We start from the raw sequence: 26,244 nt of genomic DNA, 5'->3' as shown, positions 1-26,244 counted from the left end.
ATCCTTTAGCCTCACTAAAGCATATATTAGAAGCTGTTCCCTGATAATAGGCACAACAATTACTTTTCCCCTTTTGGCCAACAATACTTGCTACAATAGGATTCTGCTCTATTCTGAATTAATATAAACACAAGGATGCTCTTATTACCTAATTTAAAGTATGCACTTCATCACATTAACATAGGGCGATCAAGGACAAAGACAGCAAATGTCTGGCAACTTTAGCTGCTTTGTTCACTCATAACTCGACAGCAAAAGTTAACACTTTGTCAAGTCTGTGCCTTAATGTGTTGCTGCATTCACGAAAGCGCACAGAATGGAAACACGAACGATCTGCAGAAGGTTCAACTTTTTGAGTGAACAAAAGCATATGTTTATATTGTGACCTTTCCCCTCCTGTTACGACTCACTGTTTCTACAGCTGTATAACATAGGAAAGGCTGGGATAGAGGACAGTCCATAAAGTTGGCTTGCATATGAAGTGAATGCTAATAACACTTTGTCTGGTGTCTAGGACAAAGGCCAGGGCTTCCGGATTGCTGACGGGATCTACAGCCAACAGTTGAACAGTAGACGCTCATGAGAACCATGGTCCAATCCAGCCTGTTCCAGCACCAACTTCTTGTCACTGAATCTTGTTCAAACTTAAACTAAATCAACCTAAAGGTAACATCTCTATCCACCTGATAATAGACAGTCTTCTATGGGGAGCAGAGTAATAGACTCAGGACTGTGTACTCTTGGCTTGATTTCAACAGAAGTGATTAATTGCTTGATTTAAATGATGTGCAGTAAATACAAAATGTTAAAATCTTTGACTACACCCTATTCTTGATTTCCGGGGTTACCTAATGTTCTGTACAATTAAAACGCACTCTTTCTGCATGCACTGTTGGAGACAACTCTGAAGCTAAACATTAAATGACAACTTTTGATTGTTTGGAAAAATATTTATGCAACCAATAAACATTAAATATTCTGCTGGATTACATTTTACTTTATTGAGAGAACAAATAAACCTTAATTTCCCCCAAATATTAAAAAACAGTAATATCTTCAAAAGTATAAAGATTAATATAAAAAACTATTCACATTTACTCATTTAGCTGATGCCCTTCACATACAATGTTAAGAAACTTACAATAATTTACCAATTTGTAGAGCTGGATAATTTTCCTGGAGCAATTATAGAGTAAGGCTACATCAAGACTGATAGACTTAATGGGCAGTCTATCGGTTTGAACCTGTGACCTTTGGGGTCAAGGGCAGCAGCTCTAACCACTACATCACTAGCTGTACCAATTAAAAAAAATTCTATTAAAAATAAATTAAGTGTATGAAAGACCAAAAAAAAAAAAAAAAAAAAAAAAACACGTGTCTGTACTATCTTAAAGCGAGGAATTGTTCAGTTCCAAGCTCAGGAAGGAGAGGGGATCATCTGCAGTCCTTGACCCTGACTTCAGTTTTTGTTATGACTTCCAGGTACCACCACCGAGCAGCTGTTTCGAGTACAACGAGAGAATCAAGTCCCTGATCTCCTCCCGCTTCCTCCGCACCGTTTGCTGTGGAAACCAGTCTTCCAGGTGCAAGGGAAGGTCAAAATGCACTACTGGGTTCTGGAAGACATAGGCAAGGAGGAAAAAAATGAGGAACAAGAAAACTGAGTTTTGAAAGAATATATTTCACAGATTTGTAATTCGATGCAGCTGTATTTTATATTAACTTATCACAGGCATATATAACAAGCAGTGCAGGGAAGAAAAAGATTCAGGCCTAATTAAAGCAAAGATGGTGTTGTACTGGCAAGTGAGCTATTACCTCCAGGAAGCTTTCTGCATACTGCAGCAGGTAGAGTCCACAATCACTGCTGTTATCTTGCAGGGGGACATTGCAGTGGGAGCCACTCATCGTTTCGGGTGTGAAGTCTCGTGGGGTCCCTCTTCGCACCTCCCATTCAACCTCAAGGTACCTTGGAAGGGAAGAGAAAAAAGATAGATTGGTTCACACATAGAACTAGAAAAGAGATTCTTCACAAAACATTTCTTAAACACTCAAGCAACAATCCCTTAATACTACAAGTTAATTTTTATCTCACGTTTGCACATGCCCACAGACACATGGTACTCACTCCCTTAACAGTTTGAAGACACGCTCATGAGCAGACAACTTCAGAGAATCCATAATAAGAATACAAGGTCTGTGGATGCAGGACACATTTCACAAACACTGAATTCACATGTAGGCAGGCTTGCAGTGCAGCTATGAAATTCAAAAGTCAAATTAAAGAAACTTTATATTTACTACTGCTTACTAAAGGATTTTCATCTTTTCTTTCATGGCATCATGATAAATTACTAAAGTTAACATCTGTTCCATCAAGTAAATTGAACAGATCCTTGTAAGTGTCACTTAATACACATAACAAGAATAACTATGCAAGTTGTTGTCAAACAAGAAACACTGAGAAAATAATACTGTCTATTTCCCTGACAGAGAAAGCATTAGCCCTGTACATAAGACATTATATCCGTGATGCTCAATTTCCTCTTCTCACCTTCTACAGACAGTGTCCCTTTGACAGCCAAGTTTTGTACACTCCTGCAAAACAGGAAAATTGAAAATAGGGATGATAAGCTTTGTTTAAACTTTCTGAAAACATTCAACAGAAAAATAACTGACAATATTTTGCATAAAAATTCTTTAAAAATGTAAAATACGTAGCAGCTTTGAATATCACTTTATGGCTGTATCTGAGGCATTACATATGATGCATACAAACAGTGTAAAAGTGGTCCCCGATTTACGATGGGGTTACGTTCCGCAAAATGCATTGTAAGTCGAAAATGCATTTAATACACCTAATACACACCTCTGCGTGACACAATGGGAGATGTGGATCGCTGCCGCTGCCCAGCATTGTGAGAGAGTATCGCGTCGCACATCGCTTGCCCGGAAAAAAATCAAAACTCAAAATTCGAAGTATGGTTTCTACTGAATGTCTATCACCAGCTGACCATCGTAAAGTTGAAAAAAAATCGTAAGTGAAACCATCATAAATCAGGGACCACCTGTATACAAATATAACGACAAGTTTGCGTGTTACCGGTGCCTGCAAGCAGTGTGCTGATGTTTCCCTGCCTCCCTCCATTCCACCTGCAGGGAAGACCAGGGTAAGATACTCCAGCATCACACTCAGCATGTCACACATTTATTTGTTTTCCTCCAGAGGGCATAACAACAAGCGTGTCACGCAGCCCCGTAAAGCTGGCCCAGATGACATACAACAGGCAAGCCTCTTTGAAGTGTGCCTTGCTTTTAATTCAGCCTTCACCATTAAAATCAAACTCATAACTTGAGAAAACAGCTCCCCTCCCCACACTCGCACTAGCCTCGGCTAGTTCTGCATGTCCTCCAACTTCTTATTATGCTAGTTAATGCCAACTTTAAGACAAGACCTTTTATGAGCTCCATTCGCAGGTGAGGGTCTGCTATCCAAGCATGGAGCACCATCTGTCACCCTATTGATCCCAGAACATGGCACAATGTATGGAATTCAGCTCTGAGAGAAAACAAGCCATTTTTCTCCTGATGTGAACCAAAACATATTTTTTCCCCTCAACATTTATACTATTTTTTGTTCCTAGTAAAGATTCAAATATTGCTTAATGTTTCACACTTAGTTGTGAAAATGAATATGAGCTTTTATGTGTGTGGGACAGAGTATGACAAAAAAAAAAAAGGGTGTTTACACTGGCTGGGAAAAGGACTGACTTTAAAGCATGGAGAAAGATCTATCTACTGTTAAGCCACTTCCAGCACTTACCTGCCAGTCTCTCTTGGCCATCTTCCTCACAGGTAATGCCAATCGGCGATAGGCCATCTGAGGCCTGAGATTCAAAGCCGCTCTCCACAGCACTCATCTTCAACACAGCTGGGTCAATCCACTGCATCAACTGGGGCTTTTCCAGCCCAGGGAAGCAGATGACCACTAGGTACCAGTGAGCCCTGCACCACCACAGCAGAAAGATCACACAGTGCACTCCATGCAATAAAGACCGCGATTAATCTATACAGACATCACAAGATGTGAGAAGTGACAGTGAACTGGCTGATTTCACAGGAAAAACAGACACACTAAAAATGAGAACACAGGCAAAGCCAAGAGGACTTCAAAGACACTAGACTGACGCCTGAAATTCCAGAGCAGCAGCTGTAAGTACAATGTGTGTGTCCATTCATCTCATTTATTTTTATATGAACACACTGCACTGTGTCAAAATTATGAACAGAGGCCTTTACGTGGTTACACTTTCTGTTTTCATTACCCCTTGCATAGTTTTTCCACAGAATCCAGAACTAAAATTTTGGTTTGTTTTAAATAATTCTAGTTTTACACAAGACTCTGGATGTCGGCCTTTTATCCGCCATCCTAAAACCCTGACACTGAAACAGAGTGTTCAATCACTGGAGTAATCATAAATTCGCATTGGTAATTCTTCCCACATGATGAAAGAAAATACATCTACAGATTTTTAACATTCAGCCCAACATGTTTAAATAATACAGTATACCACAGAGACAGAAGACTTCATATGTGCATCGCAATCAACCTAAACCATGTAGGTGGTCCCAGAGTTCAGGCTTGTATATGGTTTCATATCCAAATTATCATGGCTCATTTCATTATTAAATGTTGCTTGAATGTGAAGAGAGAGAGATTGATTTGAAGAGTGAGATGGTCAGGAGTTGTATAAAAGGAATGCAGTCCCCAAAGAGGAATATATAGGTGGTCCCCGACTTACGATGGGGTTACGTTCCACAAAACCCATCGTAAATTGAAAATATTGTAACTCGCAACTTGTTTCAGTACATTTTCCAGCTGCATGAATGTGAAAGTGATAAACTGTTGCATTACATTAAATGTTATGCTACAACATAATACACACAAAGAACCGCACTTGTCTTGTGTCACCTAAAATATCACAGACAGGCCCTAACCTTCTGTTCACATTTAGAAAGTTGTGACTCACTCCTGATTGACAGGTATGAAAAGGTAATCCTTTCTGAAGATGTCTACATTCCGAGTCCATGTTTTCACTCTCTGATGTCGTCTGTGCTGGGTTCTGGAAAGATGTCACATAGTGATCTGTCATGCTTTTCACAAAAAATAGCGCAAGAAGTTCTAACTAATAAATAAAACTGATTAATGGGTGATTAATGATATGATGATTGACTATTTGTTGGATAATACAGATTAACATCACTTTAAAATTACAACCAACTTCAACAATGAAAGACAGACTAATATTATATCTACTATTCTTCACAGCTGTTACAGAAAATTAGCAACCACGCCTGGCACTGACCAGGGCTTTTCAAACACTGACTCACACAATGCCATGTGACCTGACATAACATATACTGTTAAAAGACAAGCAGAACTCCTTACGGGTAGCTGGCCACCCCCTTGCTAACACTGTCCTTCCAATTGAGTCGTTTGTAAAAGAAACTGCTAAAAACGTGTGATCTCTCAGCAATTTCTTTCGGAGCTCTCTCCAGAATCAGGTATCTGAGGGAGAGAATGTGATGGACATCAAGTTAACATGAATCATCTGTTGAGGTCATAATGATTTTATAATGCATGGTGATATAGACAAATGTGATGCAGCAAAGGTTACCATTTTCTCAAATTTTGTCAAATATTAGATTATATTTGGAATATAGACAGTGCTTTCTAAAAGAAATTTTAAAGCAACCCCTTGACCCTGTACAACTGACTTGAAATAAAAGTCGATGATGACATCATTCAGGAACTTCCCTGTATCCAGACACTCCAGGTCCTCAGTAGTCACGGAGATGCCCCCTTTGGCAGGAGGTGGGGGGAACAGGATAAACCTAAGGATAAAAAATCCTAATATTTTTAGTAACTAGATTTTTTTAGAGGTTCAAAATGAATAAAACGACCAAACTACGTTACGACAAACTAGTCCAAATTTTTAACTCTGCCTTGAACGTACGGATATATTAGCATACGGTTTTCTGTATGGATACCCCTCAACTTACACAAATAGACGGTTCTTCAACCCCTTACACAAGTCAAAAGTTACGCATGTCAAATTCCCCCCCTCCCCCACTATTCAACACCATTGCATGCTCCTTTATACGTGCAGCATTCTTCAATATTGTATTTATAGTCGATACAGCTAATCCTGGTTCCTGTGTTATAGACTATAATCTTTGTCCACCTTCAACTTCCTTATTTTCAATTTCATCTTCAAATTGATTGAGGTACGCTTGCAAAATGGTTCTCATTTTCCTTCAAGTGCACGTTTAACACCAGGCACTGCGAATCACGAAACGGGAAGAAATTTGCGGAAAAAACATTACGCTAAGGAGAGAAGGTGCATTCACGGCTCCAAACACGCGGGAACTAGGAAGATGAAACTTCCTGCTTTGTCTGGTTATGTCGACCTGCGCTTAACATATTTCAGATGTTTTGCATAAGCGTTATCCATAAATAATGAATTTTTTACGTCAAATTTACGTAAGTAGAAGGGTGTCTGTATACCCCTGTCAGCCTGGACAATATTTCTGTTGAATGAATGGGATAGGTAGATATATGAAAGCAAAGTAGCCCACAAGTGCCCTACCTCTCTGAGAACTGTTGTAAAAGAGTTGAAAAGATGCATCAGCTGATTTCCCCAGTCAAACTTGTCAACTGAGTATCTTGTGAAAAAACTAGCTTCTAGCAATTTGTACTCAAAATTTTGATTTTTACAGTGTTTAAGTATTAGTTACTTTGCACAAATATGACGTTTATAGTCTAATATTAGTATATACATAATATAGTATAGCATATATAATATATAAACAGTCATATATAGGCTTATATCAACTAAATCAAATCCAAGGAAAATCGGTTTCATGTATATTTACACTGGCACTGAAAAGTTAGGAATCACTAAGAAATTTTCATTAAAAATATTTTTTAAAGTTTAAACATTTTTAACAAGGTACCATTAAATAGACTGAAAAATATGGCCAAGACATCATTAATAATGCTGCAAATGGTTATTACTGCTTAATGCCTCAGATCGGCAACAAACTGAAGATTTCATACAAATCTATCCACTGCTGTCTTAACAGAAGAGAGCAAACTGTATCTAACAGGTTCAGAAAAAGAGGAAGGCCCAGGTGCAAAACTACACAAGAGGATAAGGACATCAGAGTCTGTGGTTTCAGAAACAGATGCCTTGCAGGTCCTCAGTTGGCAGCTTCCTTAAACAGTACAAGGCAAATAGTGCCATCTTTAACAGTGAAAATATGTATCCAGGAAGCTGGCCTAAAGAAAAACATATCTGAAACTGAACAAAAACAAAAAACAAGGTTAAAATGAGCAAAAGTAAAAAGACACTGAATGGTGGATGACTGGAAGAGTATTATGGACAGATGAGTCTAAGATTGAGGTGTCTGGATCAAGGAAGAGAACATATGTGAGATGTAGAGCAAATGAAAGCATGCTGGAAGAGTGCTTGACGCCTACTGTAAAGCATGGCGGAGGACATGTAATGATATGGGGCTGCTTTGGTGCTGTTAAAATGACAGACTTATACAGAGTGCAAGGAATAATGAACCAGAAAGGTTACTACTCAAGTCACGCCATCCTCTGGTCAGTGCTTGATTGGTACAAATTTCATCATGCAGTAGAACAACAACCCAAAGAATACTTCTAAGCTCTGCAAAACCTATCTGGTGAATAAACAGCAGACGGAGTAGTGACTGATGGACTGGCCAGCACAACGGAGGATTCTTCGATAAACGCAAAGTTTGATGCACAGAACAGTTACATGAAATAGAAATAATGTTTTGATATTGTCACTGGACTGACTATCATTTCTGATCACATTAATGCTACTCTGGAGAATAAAAGTATTGATTTCAAAAACATGAAAATTTATGGGTGATTCCAAACTTTTGAACGCTAGTGTTGCTATTATTTACCACATTCCAATGCTGGTTCACCTGCGAGCTGTGCCTTGGTGCTTGTAACGGCTCCATGGAGAACCAGGGTTTAGGCCAACAGATACAGCATATAAATCCCTGTTCCTGCGACAACACAACGTGTAGCTTGGTCTCTGTCTGGCTGGGCGCTCTTTCTGGGAATGCAACCAGGACAGAATCACTGTAGCAGAGCATAAAATTGCCAAATAATAAACAGAGGAATGCAAGCTTAGAATTTTTTGCTTTGTGCATTTATGCCTGTGAAGACTTCATCAATGTGCCCTTTAGAAATGCTGGACTTGGCACTATATACTTATTGTCTTAAATTATGAGCAATATTTACAAAAACAAGTCAACCAAAACACCAACAGATAATTTTTTAAAAAAAAAAAAAAGAGACAGACAGATGCAATGGGGGGGGGGGGGGGGGGGGGGGGTAGATTACAGAAAAAAAAATTTTTAATATTTAAAAAAAAAAAAAAAAAAAAAAAGAGAGATAAGCTGATCCCAACAATGCTGACCATGTTACTAACCTGCAAGGGGACAAAATGTGACACTTCCTCATCTTGAGGATGCTGCTCCTGCTCATCCTGCCCTTTCTGCTGGTCTGGGAAAGGGGAAAGGTCCTGCCCAAGAACAGAGAGCAGGTATGCATCCCCAGACTTGCGAATCAGAGCCAGGCCTTGTGCCCAGGTGAAGGAAACCATAAGGTCTGGATTATCACTGTTTAAACTCAACACCTTCATGTGCGTGCCCAGGAGCCCTTCCTGAGCACTGTCCAGTGGCTCATTCAGAGCCAGCAGTACAAAGGGACTGACCGGTCCTGTACACATGCACACATAACAAATGAGAGACAGGTGGAAAAACCATCATTTATATCCTCTAACTGGCAACTTGTTGAATTATTCCTTTTTCTATGTGAAAATACACTAATGTTTCATGGATGAGTGTTTCTAACACAGCACGTATAGGTTAATAATCTGCAGTTATGTGATCCAAAACATTCAACTCAACATTTCAAAGGTCAGTCTTTGAAAGATGCCTGCTAACGTCCAATCAGCAACAACATCCTGGGGAGAAAGCTCACCTAGCACCTCTGGAGGATGTATGGGGGACAACTCCATACAGAGTACCTTTGCTGCATCATCCCTCATCCACAGGAAGAAGAATATGGAAGGGGGCTTCTCTCGGTTCAGCTCCAGTACATCACATGACCAGACACCATACCGGAGTATTTGCGAGGGCACCAGTGCCAGGGAGACCTCCACCTTCCCAGAAGGGTCTGGTGACACACACATTCAGAGAAAAGGCAGCAGCTGAAAATTTCACATCAGAATGTTGTTTTCCAAATACTGGACAGTTGGTCAGCATGTAGTAGCACACTCTACATCAGGTTGGAAGCTGAACTTTTTCCCTCAGATCAAGACAGTGCCATAACACTTAAATCAGCTCCTTAAGTGGATTAACTTATATACTCATGGTCTCAACAGTATGTGAGGAATTTTCAGTAACCCAGAATAGTACAGCAGTTGAGTATCTCTACATATTGTAGCTGTATATAAAAGACAGCAGGGTTTGAAAACACCCCAAAAACATGGCTTATTTATTCAAAGCTTGAAATGAACTGTTTGGCTTAAAACGTAGCCTGAAGTAAAATAGGTTTGTTTCCCACAGTGAAATGCTCTTCCTAGAAAGAAAGCTACCTGCAAGCTGTGACAGGCAACGCTGATAATCAGAGTGGCCAGGTATTTTCTGGGCTTCATATTCAACAGGTATCAATCTCTGCACTTTTTTCATTTCAGATGCTGTCACATACACAATGTTTCTTTGTTCTACAGAGTACACTCATGTGGTATTGATGTAAATTCTACATAACTATAACAAAAACAGCATCATGTCCATGATTTCACACAAAAGCCTGGCAGTCACAGTAAGACTAAGCACATTGAATTGTTCCCATCAGTTTGAAAATACAGTTGCACAGCCAGATGAAGACTTTCCATCTACTGAAAAAATACAGAAACTGAATGCTGGAAGAGCTGTGGCATGCATACAGCCCATGAGGAGACCCATGGAGTATACAGTGAACACAAAAACATCCCTATTTTGACAACCTGGCAAGCCCAAACTGCATTTGACTTTTAGACGTTCATAGATATTGGATTTGTCAGTGATTACCTTTCAATGGAATGGTGATGCCATGAGCAGTTATCTATAAAAAAAAAAAAACAGGAAAAAAAAATATTAGAAAAAGAAAAAATGCAGGGCCTGTTATGATAAACTGCAAAGATGACCCTGAGTAAATTACAAACTGTGATTACAGAGCACTCCATTACAGTGCAAACATGTGCAGAATTTTACAAACTAAATATCTCTGCTGGGTATGCAGACTGTTAGCTCAACAATGACAGAAGAAATACAGTAACTGTGTATTAGCTAACTTTATATACCACTTTCGCCATCATCTGGGGTGAATTTATTACATATGATCATGGCTGAATGAAAATCAGCAAATGAAGCATACACTGTGTTAATTTCATGTAAAGATTGAACAGCGCAGTGGACTTCTATGGTGATCACCAATATTTGACAAGGAAATGGAGACTATTACTAAGCATTTCAAATAAAAAGTGCTGAGTCAGCATTAGAGCTGTATAAACAGGGAAAAATTTAAAGGTTTTTATAGGTAAAAATTATCAGTTTGAGTCACTGTGAAATACACATCACCCAGAAAAATTACCCAGCTGTATAAAAGGGGAAAGTATTGGGAGTAGTTTAGTATAGAAAGTGGTAGAGGGAGGGGGAAAAAAAGCATCAGTTAATTATCAAATAATAAAACTAAATTGTCAGCATTGACACAGTTCACTTTTGCCATTCCTAACATGTGAACAGTGTATACTCAGGGGGGATTACCCAACAGCACTAAGTGCTCCTCAGATAACATACACTCCAAAGTATTTCAAAATCTGAAAAGAAAACATACTGTTTGACACACTAACCGCCTGACTGCAGGTTACATCCCCCCCTTTTTTCAACTTGTAATTAACAGTTGTGTTACATCAACAGCCTTGTATTTCTTTATTGAACACTCTAAATACTCATTAAACAGAAAGGTATGTCACTGTTAAGGATTTTATATCGTTAAAACGCAAGATGTCTCAATTTTTGGTTAAAATGACTTACTCTGCTAGTTATGTGATGGGTCTACATTGCTCATATTAATAAAGCAAAGGTTAACATTTTGAGATGCTATTTTCCCTAATTAACTGTATTAAAATATTTTTGCACTCCTCAAAGTAGAAACACATATTGTTAATCTTTGTCTTTTTTCTTCCATTGCATCTGCTTTTTATTTTATTTTTTTAACAGTCGGCATCACGACTAATCTATTAGAACACTGGAAAAACAGATGTCCCTTATTAAAATAAACTTCAGCAGAAATGGAAGGATTGGCCAGTCAGAAAAAAACCTGGAAGACAGTATGGAAACAAAAAAGTACACAACAGGGCTAAAGTCATGTAAAATACAGCTGCTTTCTCCCTCTTGTCACCTATCAAGGAAAAGAAAGTGGACTTCAACTGCCCCAGTTTATAACATTGACAACATGGTTAATGGCAGTGCAGTTGTGAGGCCATTCCATCAACTCCATCCTCCCAGATACGACTGTGACCAAGTTTAAGCTGGTGCGTACACATGTGCACACATAAGATGACAATCGCAACACGACATGTTGCTATGAGGGCAGCTCTCACCATGATGTTCCCGTTAGGCTCCACTCTCACCCTGCCCACATGCAATGCAGAGAACGGAAACTGGAAGACCAAAGGTGCCTGGGAGGGGGGGGGGAACAATTATTACCAATAATAACCTCATGGCAGGTGCCATGTAACACAAATGAGATCAGCTCACATCACCCTCAATCCCTGCAGATCAGTAGCGTGTCAGCTTTCTTGTTCAAACACTCGTGCAAGCTAATAGTCAAATTAGAGTAACACCTGCTTACTCTTAAGGACCGAGTAAATTAGCACTTTGACAACATCTCATTGTCAGACACATGAAGTTAAGGGGTAATTACTATTTGGGATTACAATGTACGGAAGTGCAAACTTTATTTAGCATCTATTGTTACGGCATAAAAGTAATATATTCTGACCTTCAATAAAAGTATTAATAGAAATCTACAAAAACCTGCCTTCATACTGTAACAACACAGGAATGAAATAACACATGGGACATCCTCCTCGTAATACTGGCAGTACTAGAAGATAACTACATACGCCAGCTCACTTGACAGCACTGCACTATATGGAATAACACAACATGACATGTAAACACCTCTTCTTAGGACTGCATTATGATTTTTAATATTACCGAAGCTGTTATTTTAGTAAAAGCAACTCACAGAACTTTCAGTTTATATAGCACAGTTATCAACAGTACAACCACAAAACCCCATCTGGGCAATGAACCAACCACATTTTGGAATGTGCCCATAACTATTCCCATTACCTTTCCACACTGCTATTAAGTACATTTTTGACTGCACTCAGCATAACTTAGCTGCAAATTATTAACTATATCACGCTTATTTACTCACTTCAAATGGCAACATAAGGCAACTTGACAATTAAATTCTATATTAAGGATCACAAGATAAATGTGGTACATTAATTGCATAAGTGTCCACTACACCTGTGAGATCTCATGCCCCACTGGTTTGTCTGTCTCATCCTGTAGAGAGAGCTCTTCTAGGGGGTCCTGCTCACTGGTGCTATCCTGGGGCTCAGTGGTCAGCTGCAGAGCGGACTGGCTGGGACTTTGAATGGGTGCTACATTAACGACTCCTTCAGCATCTTCTTCCACCTCCTCATCGCTGGAGAGCACAACTGAAAGAGATACCATCTTGAGTGATTGCAAACCCCAGATAACCCTGATAAGAACCCAAGAACTCCATAATGACAACAGCCCTCTTCAGCTGAAAACGGGCCCAGGGAGCTAATCCCATCCACACCCTTAACTTGGAATCCCTGCCTGTGTGAACCAGCACTTGGCTTTTAACATGACTTCTTTCACATGGTTATTATAAAATGAGGAAGGAAAGGAAATGTCTGTCATGAGCAGAAAACCAAAACAAGCTCTGGGGTTAGCCATCTTGAACTAACATAAGTATGACTGTGTAAAGAAAGAGCAAAATAAGTGCTAACAATTGCTAGACAAGCAACAAGAACCTATATACTCATACTACTAAACAAGAAGCACAGCTCATCATTACCATAAAACAAGAAAAGGGGGGAAACATACAATTTCTATTGCTGTGTTAAGTGCTGTATAAATGTTTTCTGCCAGGAACTCTGTATCACACCTTTCCTGATATTCAGAATGTGAAAGTGCTATGGGCAAAGAGCAGAATGACAGGGGAGCGAAGAGATTTTCGCTGGGCAGAGCTTACACCAGGTTTCCCAAAGGACACTCAATTGAACAAGCAATCCACCGGCCTGGCTTGGTGACATAATGGGCTTTGGGGGAGAGGCGAGGACAGAAATAATCCTGGAAAGATGGGTGGACATCAAGCTGTAAGGACAACACTACACCTAACCAACGCACATCATAGTGAGCACAAAGTAAAAATTAAAAACAGCATATAACTGGAAACAGAAAGAAGAAATGTGTATGGCCCTATTTGGGGTTTAACAAAAATTAAACCTTATATTCCACCATGCTGAAAAGCACAGCTTCTAGCTATGGTTCTCTTTTTACACTGCTTGAGAATGTATGTTTCATTTGACTTGTTGTATATAATAATATTTATTATTTCAGCATGGAGAAATTCTAGAGTTGTGAGCTCCAGAAGGTATGTAAATCACCAAAAACATACTCATAGAACATTATGTCAAATAATTACTATAAAAAATATTGTTGTTTCACTGACAGGAATTTCACTGAAAACAGTGTCAGATTCTGTCTCAAATTTTTGGGTTTCTGGAGTATTCCTCCTGAGCTCCTGTCAGCTTCATAGGTGACTCCACTACCATCTGTTGCTTTGAACTGTATATTGGCTATTTGTATCTCAATTTTACAGGTGCCAAACAAACTATGTTCCACCAAAATGGCGGTATCAAATAAACTGTGTTTTCATAATCACAAGTTTGTAAAATCTAAAGCTCTTCTTTTGGTGCGGAATTCAGTTCTGATTACTCGGAGTTGTTCGTCGACTGTGAGAAAAGTGTCTGCCAAGTACATAAATGTAAATTTATCTAGGAGTGCATCTCAAATGTGACAAGGGGAAGCATTCTCTTGGATGAGCTTCAATGAAGGTGGATGGATGGGTGTTTCTACAGCAACCATAGCTCTATGTAAACCTTAAGAGACCTTTGGCATCAGTTGTTGATCTGAGCCTTGACATCTCATTATGAGACACTGCAAACAGCAGCCTGGATCTAGAGATCTTTACATGGCAAATTATTTCAACTAGCCCAAGATGCTTTTCATGACAAATCGTGGATCATCTGTCAATGGTCATCAAAATCTATAAATACACTACCCATTCATCCCACCCATTTACAGGAATTACTTGTCCAAACAGGATTATGGTGATCCAGAGCTAATATCCTAAAGCACAGACCTCAAGACAGGGTGCATTCTGGATGGGACACCTGTGACCATTTGACAGATAGCCTCTCACTTCATTTAGGGACCACTAGGCTAAAAAAAATAAGCCATATGTAATAGACATTCTAATCTCTTGTCCATATTACTGCTGACTTCCAGAGATTATCTGTTGACAAATATTCCCGTTATGATAATTTCCTCCAGAATACTGTTAAAAGAGCTAGAAGAGTACTATTTTTTTTTTTTTTTTTTTTTTACTGACAATGCACGTTACAACAGTTCTTGAGTGGTACATCACTTTGGAGGAAATCATCTACTAAATGGGGCAGCAGAAGTGGGGACACGAGCCCAGGCCACGTGCTCGGCTAAAGGCTAACCCGTGCAGACCAACACTGCCGAGACTGTTCCTTGCCACCTCAAGTCTATTACCAACAAGATGGATGAGATCAGAAGCGGCTCGGACGAGGGATGCTGGGAAGAGCAGAGGAGGAGGACTACGTATCTATGTGAACAACATTTGGTACAGTAGGCTATACATTCCGCCATATCTTACGCCCTATGCCTGCGCGGGAGACTGTGAACCACCGTATACATGTGGAGATTCACAGTATCCTGCGCAGGCATAGGGCGTAAAACAGGGCACACCATGAACGGAGACATTTTCATCATTTGACCCACAGATATTTATGACATAAAAAATAAAGTTCTTGGGAACACTGACTACAGTATGTCTATCTGTAAAGCACAGAGACAGATGTTGTGCAGTGTTCCAAATTTCTAGCTCTAGATGAACTTCATTTATTTTTATTTACAACAACAGTGTAAAATTATGTTATGAAGCAGTTTATATTACTTAAACAATTGAGTTGATAGTTACATGTTCATGATGGTCAGAACCTGTTCGCAAACACAGCCTACCAGTCAGCTGGAACATGACTACAGGTGGTCCACAACTTACGATGGTTCAACTTACAATTTTTTTGACTTTACGATGGTGAGCTGGCGATAGACATTCAGTAGAAACCGTACTTTGAATTTTGATTTTTTCCCGGGCAAGCCATATGCGGTGTGATACTCTCGTGATGCTGGGCAGCGGCAGCGATCCGCATCTTCCAGTCTGTCACGCAGAGGTGCGTCTTAGGTGTATTAAATGCATTTTCGACTTATATTTTCGACATACAATGTGTTTCGTGGAACATAACCCCATCGTAAATTGGGTACCACCCGTAGTAATTTCAAATGCTTTTTTGTCCAAAGTACATCTCCAAGAACAATAAAAAAAAGTGTACTACATGAACAGAAGCAGACACGTGATTCTTCAATACAGTCAATTTGTCACATACAACCATATCAAGCAGTATGCATTACACAAGTAGCTGCATATAGGGTTTTTTTCATTGTTAACTGATACACACAATGCATACTTCAGCTACAAAGATGAAGCTCTGCCAGCATAGAGATACTTCAGCAGCTTGTCTCCACCACATGTCAGCAGAAACAGGAAGCGAGGTTCTGGAGGCATCAGCAGCCTACAGTGACTGCAGGGCTAGAGTATCAGCCAGTGTGGTTCATAAAAGTAGCACAGTAATCCAGGGGCAAAGCCAGCACCACCCACTGAACTGAACAAAGTCTGCACAAAATGCAACAAGAAACAGTAGTCCTCTTACGTGTCCCCACACAAAGTGACATTGCCGCATACAAAGCCATCATTCACCTCTGAAGTCTTTTGGCACACTGCTGTCTGATAAAAACTTGTTTTTCTATTTAAGCCAATTCATTTTTACATGGACAGTGTAAATTAGTGCTCTAACTCTGAGCAGTATTTTTGGATTGTGTTAATTTACTCAGGCACATATATTTGGAAGCCACAGGGGCGGCCATTAAAGACATGGTTTTTGTCCATTAATGAGAAAAACTGCACATGAGAACAAAGAAAAAAGATCAACAAATGCTAAAAAATTGAAGCATATAAAACAAGTTTTACCTCTTTTTCAGTTCAATTTTTCTAGGGCAAACTTAAATAAGACTTTTCACGAGATTTCTGTGTTAATTAAATTGATACTACTAAAAGGACTGCTCTACATCCAAACTGTGTTTTGTGTAAACCTTAAAATGCTGGGTCAAAACTGTGTGTCCCTGCCCCAGGGTCTTGGCAACAAGGCCATGATTTCTAGACCAGTAATTTGTTTCTGCATGTTATAAATGCAGGAATTTAAAAGAGGCCGATACATTTTATTGACAGCAAAGGGATCAAAAAAAACCTGCATAAGGTCTGCCGCCGACAAGAAAGGCAGACAAGAGGAAAGCACACTAAACCCATGGAGACTCCTAGGCCACCATCTGCATATGCATATGCATGTAAACAGAACATTTGGATCCAATCACCATGGAGGCTCCCAATCTTTTTACTGCAGAGTTTTTGGGGGGACCCCAAATGGCAACACACAGAGACCCAGCCCAAATTTCCCACTGAGTCAGATGTACCAGAGGAGTTCGCCGAGTCTAGGGCCAGGCCACAGCACACCCTGAAGATGGTTTCCCCCTTTAACTGAACATTAAGTTAGCGTGCAGGACTCTCCTCAACCCCTATGAGGGCAGAGTTCCGATTTTTCTAAAAATTGGCGTTTAAGTAACGGGCATCCCCCTCAGTTAGGTCATTTTGGATCTGCTGACTCACTAATGTGCTAAAGGAATATTCAGTTGGAGTGAATACTTGGCCTTAGTGCTGATGGATATCCCAACCACAAACCCCATCTCCCAAAAAAAGAATCATCTGGAAAAAAAATGTGAGATGGGTCACCATGACATGCCTGCCAAGCCACCCCCCAAGCAACACCCCACCCTCAGTTTCTAGACTTGGGTTCCACCTAGATTTATCAGACTGGCCAAAACTCAGCTTTCTTGACTCCCCCAGTTATCATCACAATGGCCCTCCTGTTCTGAAGGTAACCAGTAGGCAGTGTCATCACTCTGTCTAGCCATTTCACACAATCACCAGAAAACATGGGTTCTAGTAGCTTTTCATATCCTTCTGAGACTAACAACACCCAATCCCAAAAACTTTTCTCTAGAAATGACAATGCAAAATTAGAACGCTTGTGGCTGGGTAGAATGGATAAAATTACGAAACATTTCTTTTTATCTATTTCCTTGTTGTGTGCAGCAGTTAAGAGACGGTGAGTTTGGTAAAAATTAATATTGGCAAACAACAATTCCTGACAGAAGAGAGAAGGAAAACACTTACTAGGTTCTGGAGGACTCAGCTTTGGCTTCTTAAGGGGACTGTGATAGGGCTGTGATTCTGAAAGGACTCCTTTCTCTCTTTTCTTGGGTTTGTCATTAACAAAACATTTCTGTTCTACAGCATAAGCTTGGGTTTCTGGACACACATCTGATGATTCCTCTTCCAGCAGCAGAGCATCAGCAGGTTCTTTGCATGAGCTTTCCGGGTGGATACTTTTGGAAGCTAAGCACGAGGTTTCCGTTGTGAGCCTCAGGACACTCTTTCTCGACACTCCAGGAGTACCTGGGGTCCCTGCACCGAGTTCCAACTGCCCCTTCATCCAGGAATCTAGGTCACTATTCGACATCCTCACCTTCTGGAAATGAATGACAGAATGCAGTGAGCTTAAATAAACAAATCTACCACAGCTTCAATCAAGCTCTGGCTGCTGTATGATAATCTAAAGGTTACCTGTGTGACTTCAATGGAAGGATCCTCAGAGCCTGAAGAGTAATTTGAACATTTGAGGCTTTCAAACAAAGCCCCAACTTTTTCTGAAGCCTTTATCGAAGTGCCATCCTCATTTTCCAAAGAGTGTATTGCTTGCCCATTCTTCCCCAGATTCAATGGAAACCCTGCACAAAATTTTGAAAAATAAAGAAAACCTCAATTCACGTTTTGTCAGCTTCACAGCTCAATTTCCACCTAGTTCTTTAAATGTCCACATAGTACCCAAGTGCTCAAAACATGAAAAAGTGGTATAGTTATGGTAGTTTGTCTAATGACTAATTCATATAATGCTTCTACACAGAGAAAAAATTCTGTTGGAAATTGATTTCAATGGATTCATAAAACTAAGTGCTGTCCGTTTATTTAAAAATGTAGTCAGACAAATGGTAGCACTTTATTAGTTGAGTTTAATACACTGACTCAAGAATCCTACATGTGGGCACTAAACATTTGGTAAACTTCAGCCTCGAAAACAGAAAGGAAAACACACTTAGGAAACATGTTTTAATACTGTAAATGAGCTCCATTCAGAGCTTTTTCAGGACAAAATTTCCTCTCATTAACAACCTGAATATCTAGGTCAAACCTCAATGTAACATTTTAATACTGTTAATTAAAGCATTTATTAGTTGCATAATTTTCTGCTTTAATTATTTTTAAAATGATGTGAAGTACACACTTTTGAACTCCAGTGCCAAAATTTTGAATATCAATGCCATTATTATAGTTACCATTATTAGAGATTATTTGTGTTGGTGACCTCTGCAAAGTAGCACTCCAGTGTCCTTTAACATAAAAAAGAAATGTTAACCTTAAACCTGTTTTGTAAACTTCCCACAGTTAACTAAATTTTAAAAATATAATGTGAAAGTCATGATTTTACATTACATTGTATCAATTCAGAGCACCAGCAATATCAGAAATATCAAGACATACAGTGGAACAAAAAAAACAGCATAAGCCACATTGGCATGGTTGTCACGTTTAAGTTCTTCAGCAGCCAGAGTATGTCACTATATGCAAGCCCAACCTTCCGTAAGATATATTTTGTGTGTATATTTAAACATTTAATTTTTATGCAACATTAAAAAGCATGCTTACAGTTTTGTTAATTTACGTATTATTTTTGCTTTAAGGAAAATCATACACAGAAAACACTCCCTAAGGCATAACAGAGGAAAGCAACTACACCCATGAAAACAACAGGTTGTAATCTGCACAACCAAGATCATGTAATACTTTTAAATCAGTTTATCGCTTGCCCGCAAAGAGAACAAGGAGACCTAGTGAACTCCAGAAGAAACAAGGATGACTGACTACCACCAGACTTCCTCAGATTTGTATTTCATTTCAGTATGCTTGCCCACCACACATTTAGTGTAAATAAGGAAGGAAATTTAATTACAAAAAGAAGATATAGTAGCTTTGAGGTGGCTCGACCTTAAATGCTTGCAACTGTGGGCTACATATTAAGCATAGGAACAACATAATACAGTAGTAGATAAGCACTATGGATATTGTTACAAGGGACATAAGGAGTGTGTTTTCCTGAAGGACTATGTAATCAGTCTATGGCAGGTGTTTAACTGTGAGGACTGAGGATGCAAGCTACTGTTAGGAAAATGTGGAGGATGTCAAGGTGGCATTCCTGAGTGTATGAGTGACTATTGAGTATGAGCAAAGCAGATGTGAAAAGCGAGGGAATTTAGATTGAGTGTTTGTACAAGTGACTGTTGAGTAGATGTGCAGTGTGTAAGGGTGATTATTCAAACCATGCGTATTTACTGTATATGAGTGTTGGGTAGAGATGCACTACATTTTTAAATGTAAATGTAGCAGTGACAGCAAAGGCATTTGCAGCTGATTAGCTGTCACTGTTTTCCATGATATATAAAACCAAACCTAGCACGTCAACCTTCCTCAACATCCCCCAAACAAGACAAAGTGCTCCTATGAACAAATACAGATGGTGTGCCAACAAGTGCATCGATGTACCTCTCAACAACACAGAGCAGCTTCTCATCTTGGAGGAGACAGAACTGGGAGACAGATTCTCCTCCTGGCATAAGGTATAAGAAAGTGTTTTATGGCATGACCTGAAAAACAAACACAAAACAGATACTGAAACCACACACAGTACATTTATTAGTCATTAAACTGTGGTTTTTATGTATCTGCTGTTAAAGAAACAAATTATCATTTGTTTCCAAATGAATATCTGTTGAGCTATAAAACAGAGTCTTTCTGACATTTTAATGGACATGGAAATCATGGAACTGTGAACAAAAACATTATTCCAGGGCAAACAAACTTACTAAAAACAAGTTTCATAAAAACATTTAATAAGTAAGGAAATGGTAAACATAATCAGTCAAACAAAACTTTTCAATGCTCTGCTTTTTTTTTGTACTGAAGTTGTCACTGTCTAGGTCTACATCAGGCACAGCTCTAACATGCAAATAATGAAGTGAGAGTATGACAAGACATGACACTCCACAATAAGCTCTGTTTTCTGTCCCTCTCTTAGGTGGAATACACTCCTAAAACAAGGCCCAATCACAGGATGTAGGGGCATTAAAAGTGAGAAATAGTAGCATGCATATGACTTAAGAAAAGGGGGCAGGAAACTGCTGGGACATCTGTCTGAATGTTCCAGGCAAAAGCTAAAAGAACATTGACTGGAATATAACAAGGGATAATTAAGAAGTGATTCACAGCTACAGTACATACCATACATACAAAACACTGAGTCTGTCAAGGACAGAGGTCAAATCAGATCAGAAGAGCCCAATTCTTGTCCAGCTTCTTACATAACCTGTCTGGAGTTTCTAATGGCTATTAATGTAGTTCATTCCTAAGTGCACTTTGCCATAGGAATGTATGCAACAAAGACAGTATGTTGTGCTCTATGGACAGTAGTCTTAAAAGGCCTGCAGATAATGACAATGGTCTTAATTACACAGCAAATCAATACAGAAGCAAAATTCAGAAAAAGACAATGATTTTCTGAATCCTACAGCATACCTGTCAGACAGAGCAGACTCTACAGGTGAGAGAACAGAATCTTCAACAGAGCATGGTGAAGTCAATGATGAATTCTGGAAGCCTAGTCCTTTGCTCTGGGACTGTGCCTCTGTCCTCCTGCTGTGCAGCTGGGTGCTCTGACTGTGTGACATCATTCCTCTACGTTTGCAGTATGTCAATGGATCTGTATGTCTGTTCTGTGCATGCAAGCCCTCACTTGTCCCATAGGTTGGTAAATCTCCACACTCGCTGTGTACTGGGGAACCTTTACCGTTGCTTGCTGTCACAAAATCACTTTGCTCACTAGACAATAAAACTCCCCACTTGCTGTTTGCTCGTGAATTTCCACTCTTGCTGAATACAGAAGAACCTCCAAGCTTGCCCAGCAGCATCTCTTTGTGTTGGCTATGGCTCCATCTGTTCAGATAGTCTTGTCCCAACTTTGTCTTCAAAATGTCTGTCAGACACACCCTGGGCTGCATGCTGAGAGACACACATTCAACATCACATTAAGTACAACACATCAGTTTTTTCACCAAAAAACCATTAGTTGTAATCTACAATGTAACTATTTCTTTTTACTCTACATTAACTACTGAAGATGTAACATGGTAGAACTGTCTATATAGACAAAGCTCTATTTATGTAAATTCAATTACGTCAATCCGGATACGTAAAAAATTCCCAGCATACACATTATTTACAAAATAGCAGTTTTATTTTACGCATAACATGTGAAATACATTACACGAAAGTCGGCGTAGCTAGACAAGGCAGGAAGCTGCATTTTCCCAGTTCTCGTGTGTTTTGAGCCCTGATCTCCTCTCCTTAGTATAGTGCCTTTTGTGCATATTTTCCACCCTTTCTATTCTTCACAATGCCTGGTAGTAAATGTGCACTTGAGAAAAATGAGAACTGTCTCACAAGCATGACAGCAACTGATTTAGAGATGAAATTAAAAATAACAAGGGAGTATGAAGGTGGACAAAGATTATTGTCTATAGCACAGAACAAGGTTTAGCCGTATCGACTGTTAATACGATAGCGAAGGATGCTGCACATATAAAGGAGCGTGTGAAAGGAACAGTTAGCAAGAAAACAACAATAACGAAGAAACGTCAAGGTGCATTAGCTGAGATGGAAAAAATTATAAATTACACAACAGCAGCACCCTCTTGTGTGCCAGCAGTACAATACAGTACATGCATTGTATGCAGTAGTCTATTTTTTAAATTAAATTTATGCTTTATACGAATGTTAAAATTTATTTCATTGACTAGGCCTATGTCTTATTACAGTATTTAATGTATGACACTTTCTCGAGACTTAAATGGTGTAATTTTTTTATACCAATGTTTGTAACAAATGAGAAGGAAATGAAAAGTCTTGGGTCTGTAACGGAAGAGGAGGGGGAATCCGACATACATACATTTCCACTTAAAGGGTTGAAGAACGGTCTATTTTCATAAGTCGAGGGGTGTCTGTATTCTTACTTTCTACTACATTTTACCCAAGTGAAGTCTGCCACCTACTGACAATTTAAAAAACAGTAGCGCATCACTCCAAAATCTTTCTACACTAATTTATGACTCCACCATAAAAACTGATAAAGATTAAAAACATGGCTGCAGTTCTAGCTAAACTAATTATAGAAATTAATATGAATAACTGCTCTGCTGCTTAAACAAATATTTTCAAGATTAAGAGTATCATTTTCCTTCTGCGAGCACCATTACCATTTTGCCACTGATTGTTCAGTATGTTTCAGTAACTCAGGCTGATTTGAGCAGGTATTTCCATTCACAGGACACAATCCTGAGGACTGTGTAGTATCAGAGAACTGGGAGCCCTGTATCTGTATAACAAAGAATAGAACCAAAAATTACTTTACAATTGCAAAAAAAACTCAAAATGATTCAGGATACACTTCTGGGGCACATGAGAGAGACGAAAGATACCAATAGCTGCATATAGCTTCCTCAACTTCCAAACATGCTTTTACGTGTGGATGTTTGCATACAGCAGTTGGCTAGGTGCCACACATCTACATCTCCTTGCAAAAGAATCATTTGCATTTTCAGACCCTGAAATGCTACTTTAATTTATTATATCACAAATGGTAAACTGAAATTTGTGATATTTTATTTCAAAACACTGAAGCTGAAAATTAATTTAAGAAAACATTGCTTGCTGTTAGAAAATACTATGTCTAGGTATCTTACTGCTATGACTCCAGATTGTCCATTTAAACCCTCCATTTACATTTACTCACTTAGCAGATGCTTTTCTCCAAAGTGACTTACAATGGATACTATGCAGTGTTACTAGCCCACACACCTTATTCACCAACGTGACTTACACCGCTAGATACACTACTTACAATGGGTCACTCATCCATACACCCTGTTCACAGTGAGAAGGTGTTGACTGACAAAAGCAAAAAGCAACATATAATTCAGCAATTCCTGTCAATAAAGCTGTGTATATGATGTAAACAGCTGAGCTGAAAGGTAAAGGAATATCTGTCGTAGCCCCACTATTCAAACAATACATGTATGCTAATGATTACAGTTTACAGGGTGAAATGCACTGTATCCCTAAACATGACACCTGTTGCAGAAGGAAAATGACTGGATAACAAGCAAAACTGCCATTTTACTGAATAAAGATCTTATTACAGCAAAAGCTAATATATTAAGATATTTTTGTATTTTCACTGTTGCAATAGTTTTTTTTATTATACGGGACAGTGTAAGGGATGAGTATTTGTCAAGTTATTGCTGCAAAACTGAGTGGCAGGGGGCAGCTGGTAGCAAAGTAGTGGTGCTGCTGACTTTGGATTGAAAGGCCACAGGGTCAAATCTCATCTCCAGCTGTAGTACCTCTCTTTTACGTAAAAGTAAAGGTGCTTACCCTAAATTGCTCCAATAACATTATCCAGCTGTACAAATGGGTGAAGAACTGTAACTTAACATTATAAGTCACTTTATAGAAACGCATCAGCTAAATTAATAAGTGGAAATGACTGATTTGGGCAAAGCAAAACTGAATATTTATTGATATTTATATACTAATATTTATCTGAATATTTCCACACTTGAGTATGTAACATCAGAAAAATATTCAAAACTTTCCAGGAAATAATTATATTTTGTTACACATATAGAATTTGCACAGCCAAAGACAGCTTTTCAAATCTTATCTCACGGGAGCTACTGGGATTCACTGAAGTTTCTCTTACTTTCTGGTAACTGGAGAGCTGGGATAGAGAAGACTCCATCTTTGCACACTTGGACTGTGTCCGCCACTTCCTCTTGGGGGTCTTGAAAGGATCTACCACCTGTACTACCAAACACAAGAAATTCAAAATATACTGGATTAAAAGTGTGACATCGTAAAACGTGCGATTTCTCACTACCGCGGTATGAAAGACAGACACATACAGTGATGCTGGCCGACTTGTCAAGAGTTGTGGAACAATTACTGTTTTCCATCAGTCCACCTGGCTGGCCTGCATTCATGTGAGCAGGGACAGATATGAGGCTCCTCAAAAAAGATAGAGTGGCATCTGCTTGGGGACAAGGAAGGAGCACCGCTGCAAAGCAATGACACAAAGTCTGTCGGCTCTTTCTTTGTCTGCAAAAAGGAAAAATGTGACAACAAAAACAAGTTCGGTATTCAGCATCTGAAATTAATAAAACATGCATGCCAGGAAAACAGAAACACAGCCGTTGTTGTACTTTAGGAAGGGACTAGTCTTGGAACACGAGGCTAAGAGATAAGAACGAAAGTTTTATCATCTACATTACGCGTAAACATGTTGAAATAAAGGTGCAGCACCTGCACCATGTCACACAACAGAGTATGTGAATCTGATCTGTGCAGCGACCTATGATTTTGTTAAGCGCAAACACAATAGTTCAAAGACAGAGAAATTTCCACTAGGAGGAAGTACGTCAGTACTCCTCCTGCACCCTCACCCTGTGTTTGCATGATTAAAAACTATGAACAAAAAAACACCTTCTATCTGACACGTTACCACCAGGATTCTTACCTGATAGCACCTCCCTTGCTTCACACTTACCGACATAAAGTAGTGCAACAAAAACCTGAATAAAACATCGGTCAGCTGGACAAAAGCGCATAACAAACAAATAGCAGGGAAAAACCGGCCACTCGGTGTAATGTTTGTTGACATCCGGAAAGTGCAGGATTATTTCCGGTTTGTTGCAAACGTCATCTCCGGCTAATATTTCCGGTGTCGCCCACTGCAGCTGTGTGTTAGAGGCGTAAATATGTTGTTTCGATTTGCCGGTATCTTTCCGTCAGTACAGACGTACATTTCACACATTCGCTCTTTTTTATTTATGTTTGTAATTACTTAATTTTAATTCCAATACATTTATATTTTTATTTGAAATTTTTAGTGAAAGAATATTGCAGTAGTATGTCGATAAAAATAACGATTCGATGATTGCACTGATAATTTGTGTTTGGCAGAAAATAAAACTTTTTCAAAAATGCACTGCATTTCAGTATTATTGGTGTAGACTTTGGTGACTGGACGTTTCTGTAGTACTTTATATTTGATATTTGTTAATTGTAATTAACTTTTTTTATATAACCATTATTTCAAATGGTACCCAAGGAGGTATTTATGAGGATGAGAAACTCTGAAGTTAGTTTGGTAGTTGCACAAAGTAAAACCAATGATCACATTTAGCAGATCCACTGAAACAAGTCTCTAGACTTAACAATACTGTATTGTCTTAAATGTAAACAAAAAACCTTAGTTAAACTCCAAAATGTCCTTGAATTTTTGTAAAATATAGCAAACTACTCATTTATCACCCACATGACCTCGTTATGCTTTGAGG

At 39.1% G+C, this 26,244-nt stretch overlaps 1 protein-coding gene across 7 annotated transcripts; it reads right to left on the bottom strand.

Moving 5' to 3' along the window:
- Nucleotides 1-1,361: 1,361 nt before the first annotated feature.
- On the bottom strand, nt 1,362-25,554 carry LOC108920438 (sentrin-specific protease 7-like). Of its 7 annotated transcripts, none has more exons than XM_029258104.1 (24): nt 25,422-25,554; nt 24,811-24,962; nt 24,609-24,707; nt 23,104-23,222; nt 21,368-21,850; nt 20,339-20,439; nt 19,075-19,128; nt 18,305-18,468; nt 17,855-18,209; nt 12,694-12,887; nt 11,754-11,831; nt 10,180-10,213; nt 9,089-9,283; nt 8,535-8,824; nt 8,023-8,156; nt 5,779-5,895; nt 5,450-5,569; nt 5,031-5,123; nt 3,824-4,005; nt 3,104-3,153; nt 2,555-2,598; nt 2,129-2,197; nt 1,819-1,969; nt 1,362-1,616 (listed from the first exon to the last, which is right to left on the bottom strand). In XM_029258104.1, exons 1-24 carry the CDS (start codon nt 25,510-25,512, stop codon nt 1,470-1,472), a joined length of 3,516 nt encoding a protein of 1,171 aa, XP_029113937.1. In that variant the 5' UTR covers nt 25,513-25,554; the 3' UTR covers nt 1,362-1,469. The 7 variants fall into 7 exon arrangements, with proteins under 7 accessions (XP_029113937.1, XP_029113938.1, XP_029113939.1 ...); XM_029258105.1 differs by having other exon boundaries at nt 17,855-18,206; XM_029258106.1 differs by having other exon boundaries at nt 25,452-25,554.
- Between the last annotated feature and the right edge of the window lie 690 nt (nt 25,555-26,244).

The sequence above is a fragment of the Scleropages formosus genome, chromosome 14, assembly GCF_900964775.1.
Source record: "Scleropages formosus chromosome 14, fSclFor1.1, whole genome shotgun sequence".
Lineage (NCBI taxonomy): Eukaryota > Metazoa > Chordata > Actinopteri > Osteoglossiformes > Osteoglossidae > Scleropages > Scleropages formosus.
The sequence above is the reverse complement of the archived record's forward strand: the minus strand, read 5'-3'. Positions and strand labels throughout refer to the sequence as shown.

Coding starts and splice junctions, on each gene's coding strand:
- LOC108920438 (XM_029258104.1), bottom strand. CDS start 25,512: ATGCGCTTTTGTCCAGCTGACCGATGTTTTATTCAGGTTTTTGTTGCA. Junction 12,888..17,854: donor GCTGAGTCCTCCAGAACCTA/GTAAGTGTTTTC, acceptor TATCTCTTTCAG/TTGTGCTCTCCAGCGATGAG. Junction 5,896..8,022: donor CACCAAGGCACAGCTCGCAG/GTGAACCAGCAT, acceptor TTTTATCCTTAG/GTTTATCCTGTTCCCCCCAC.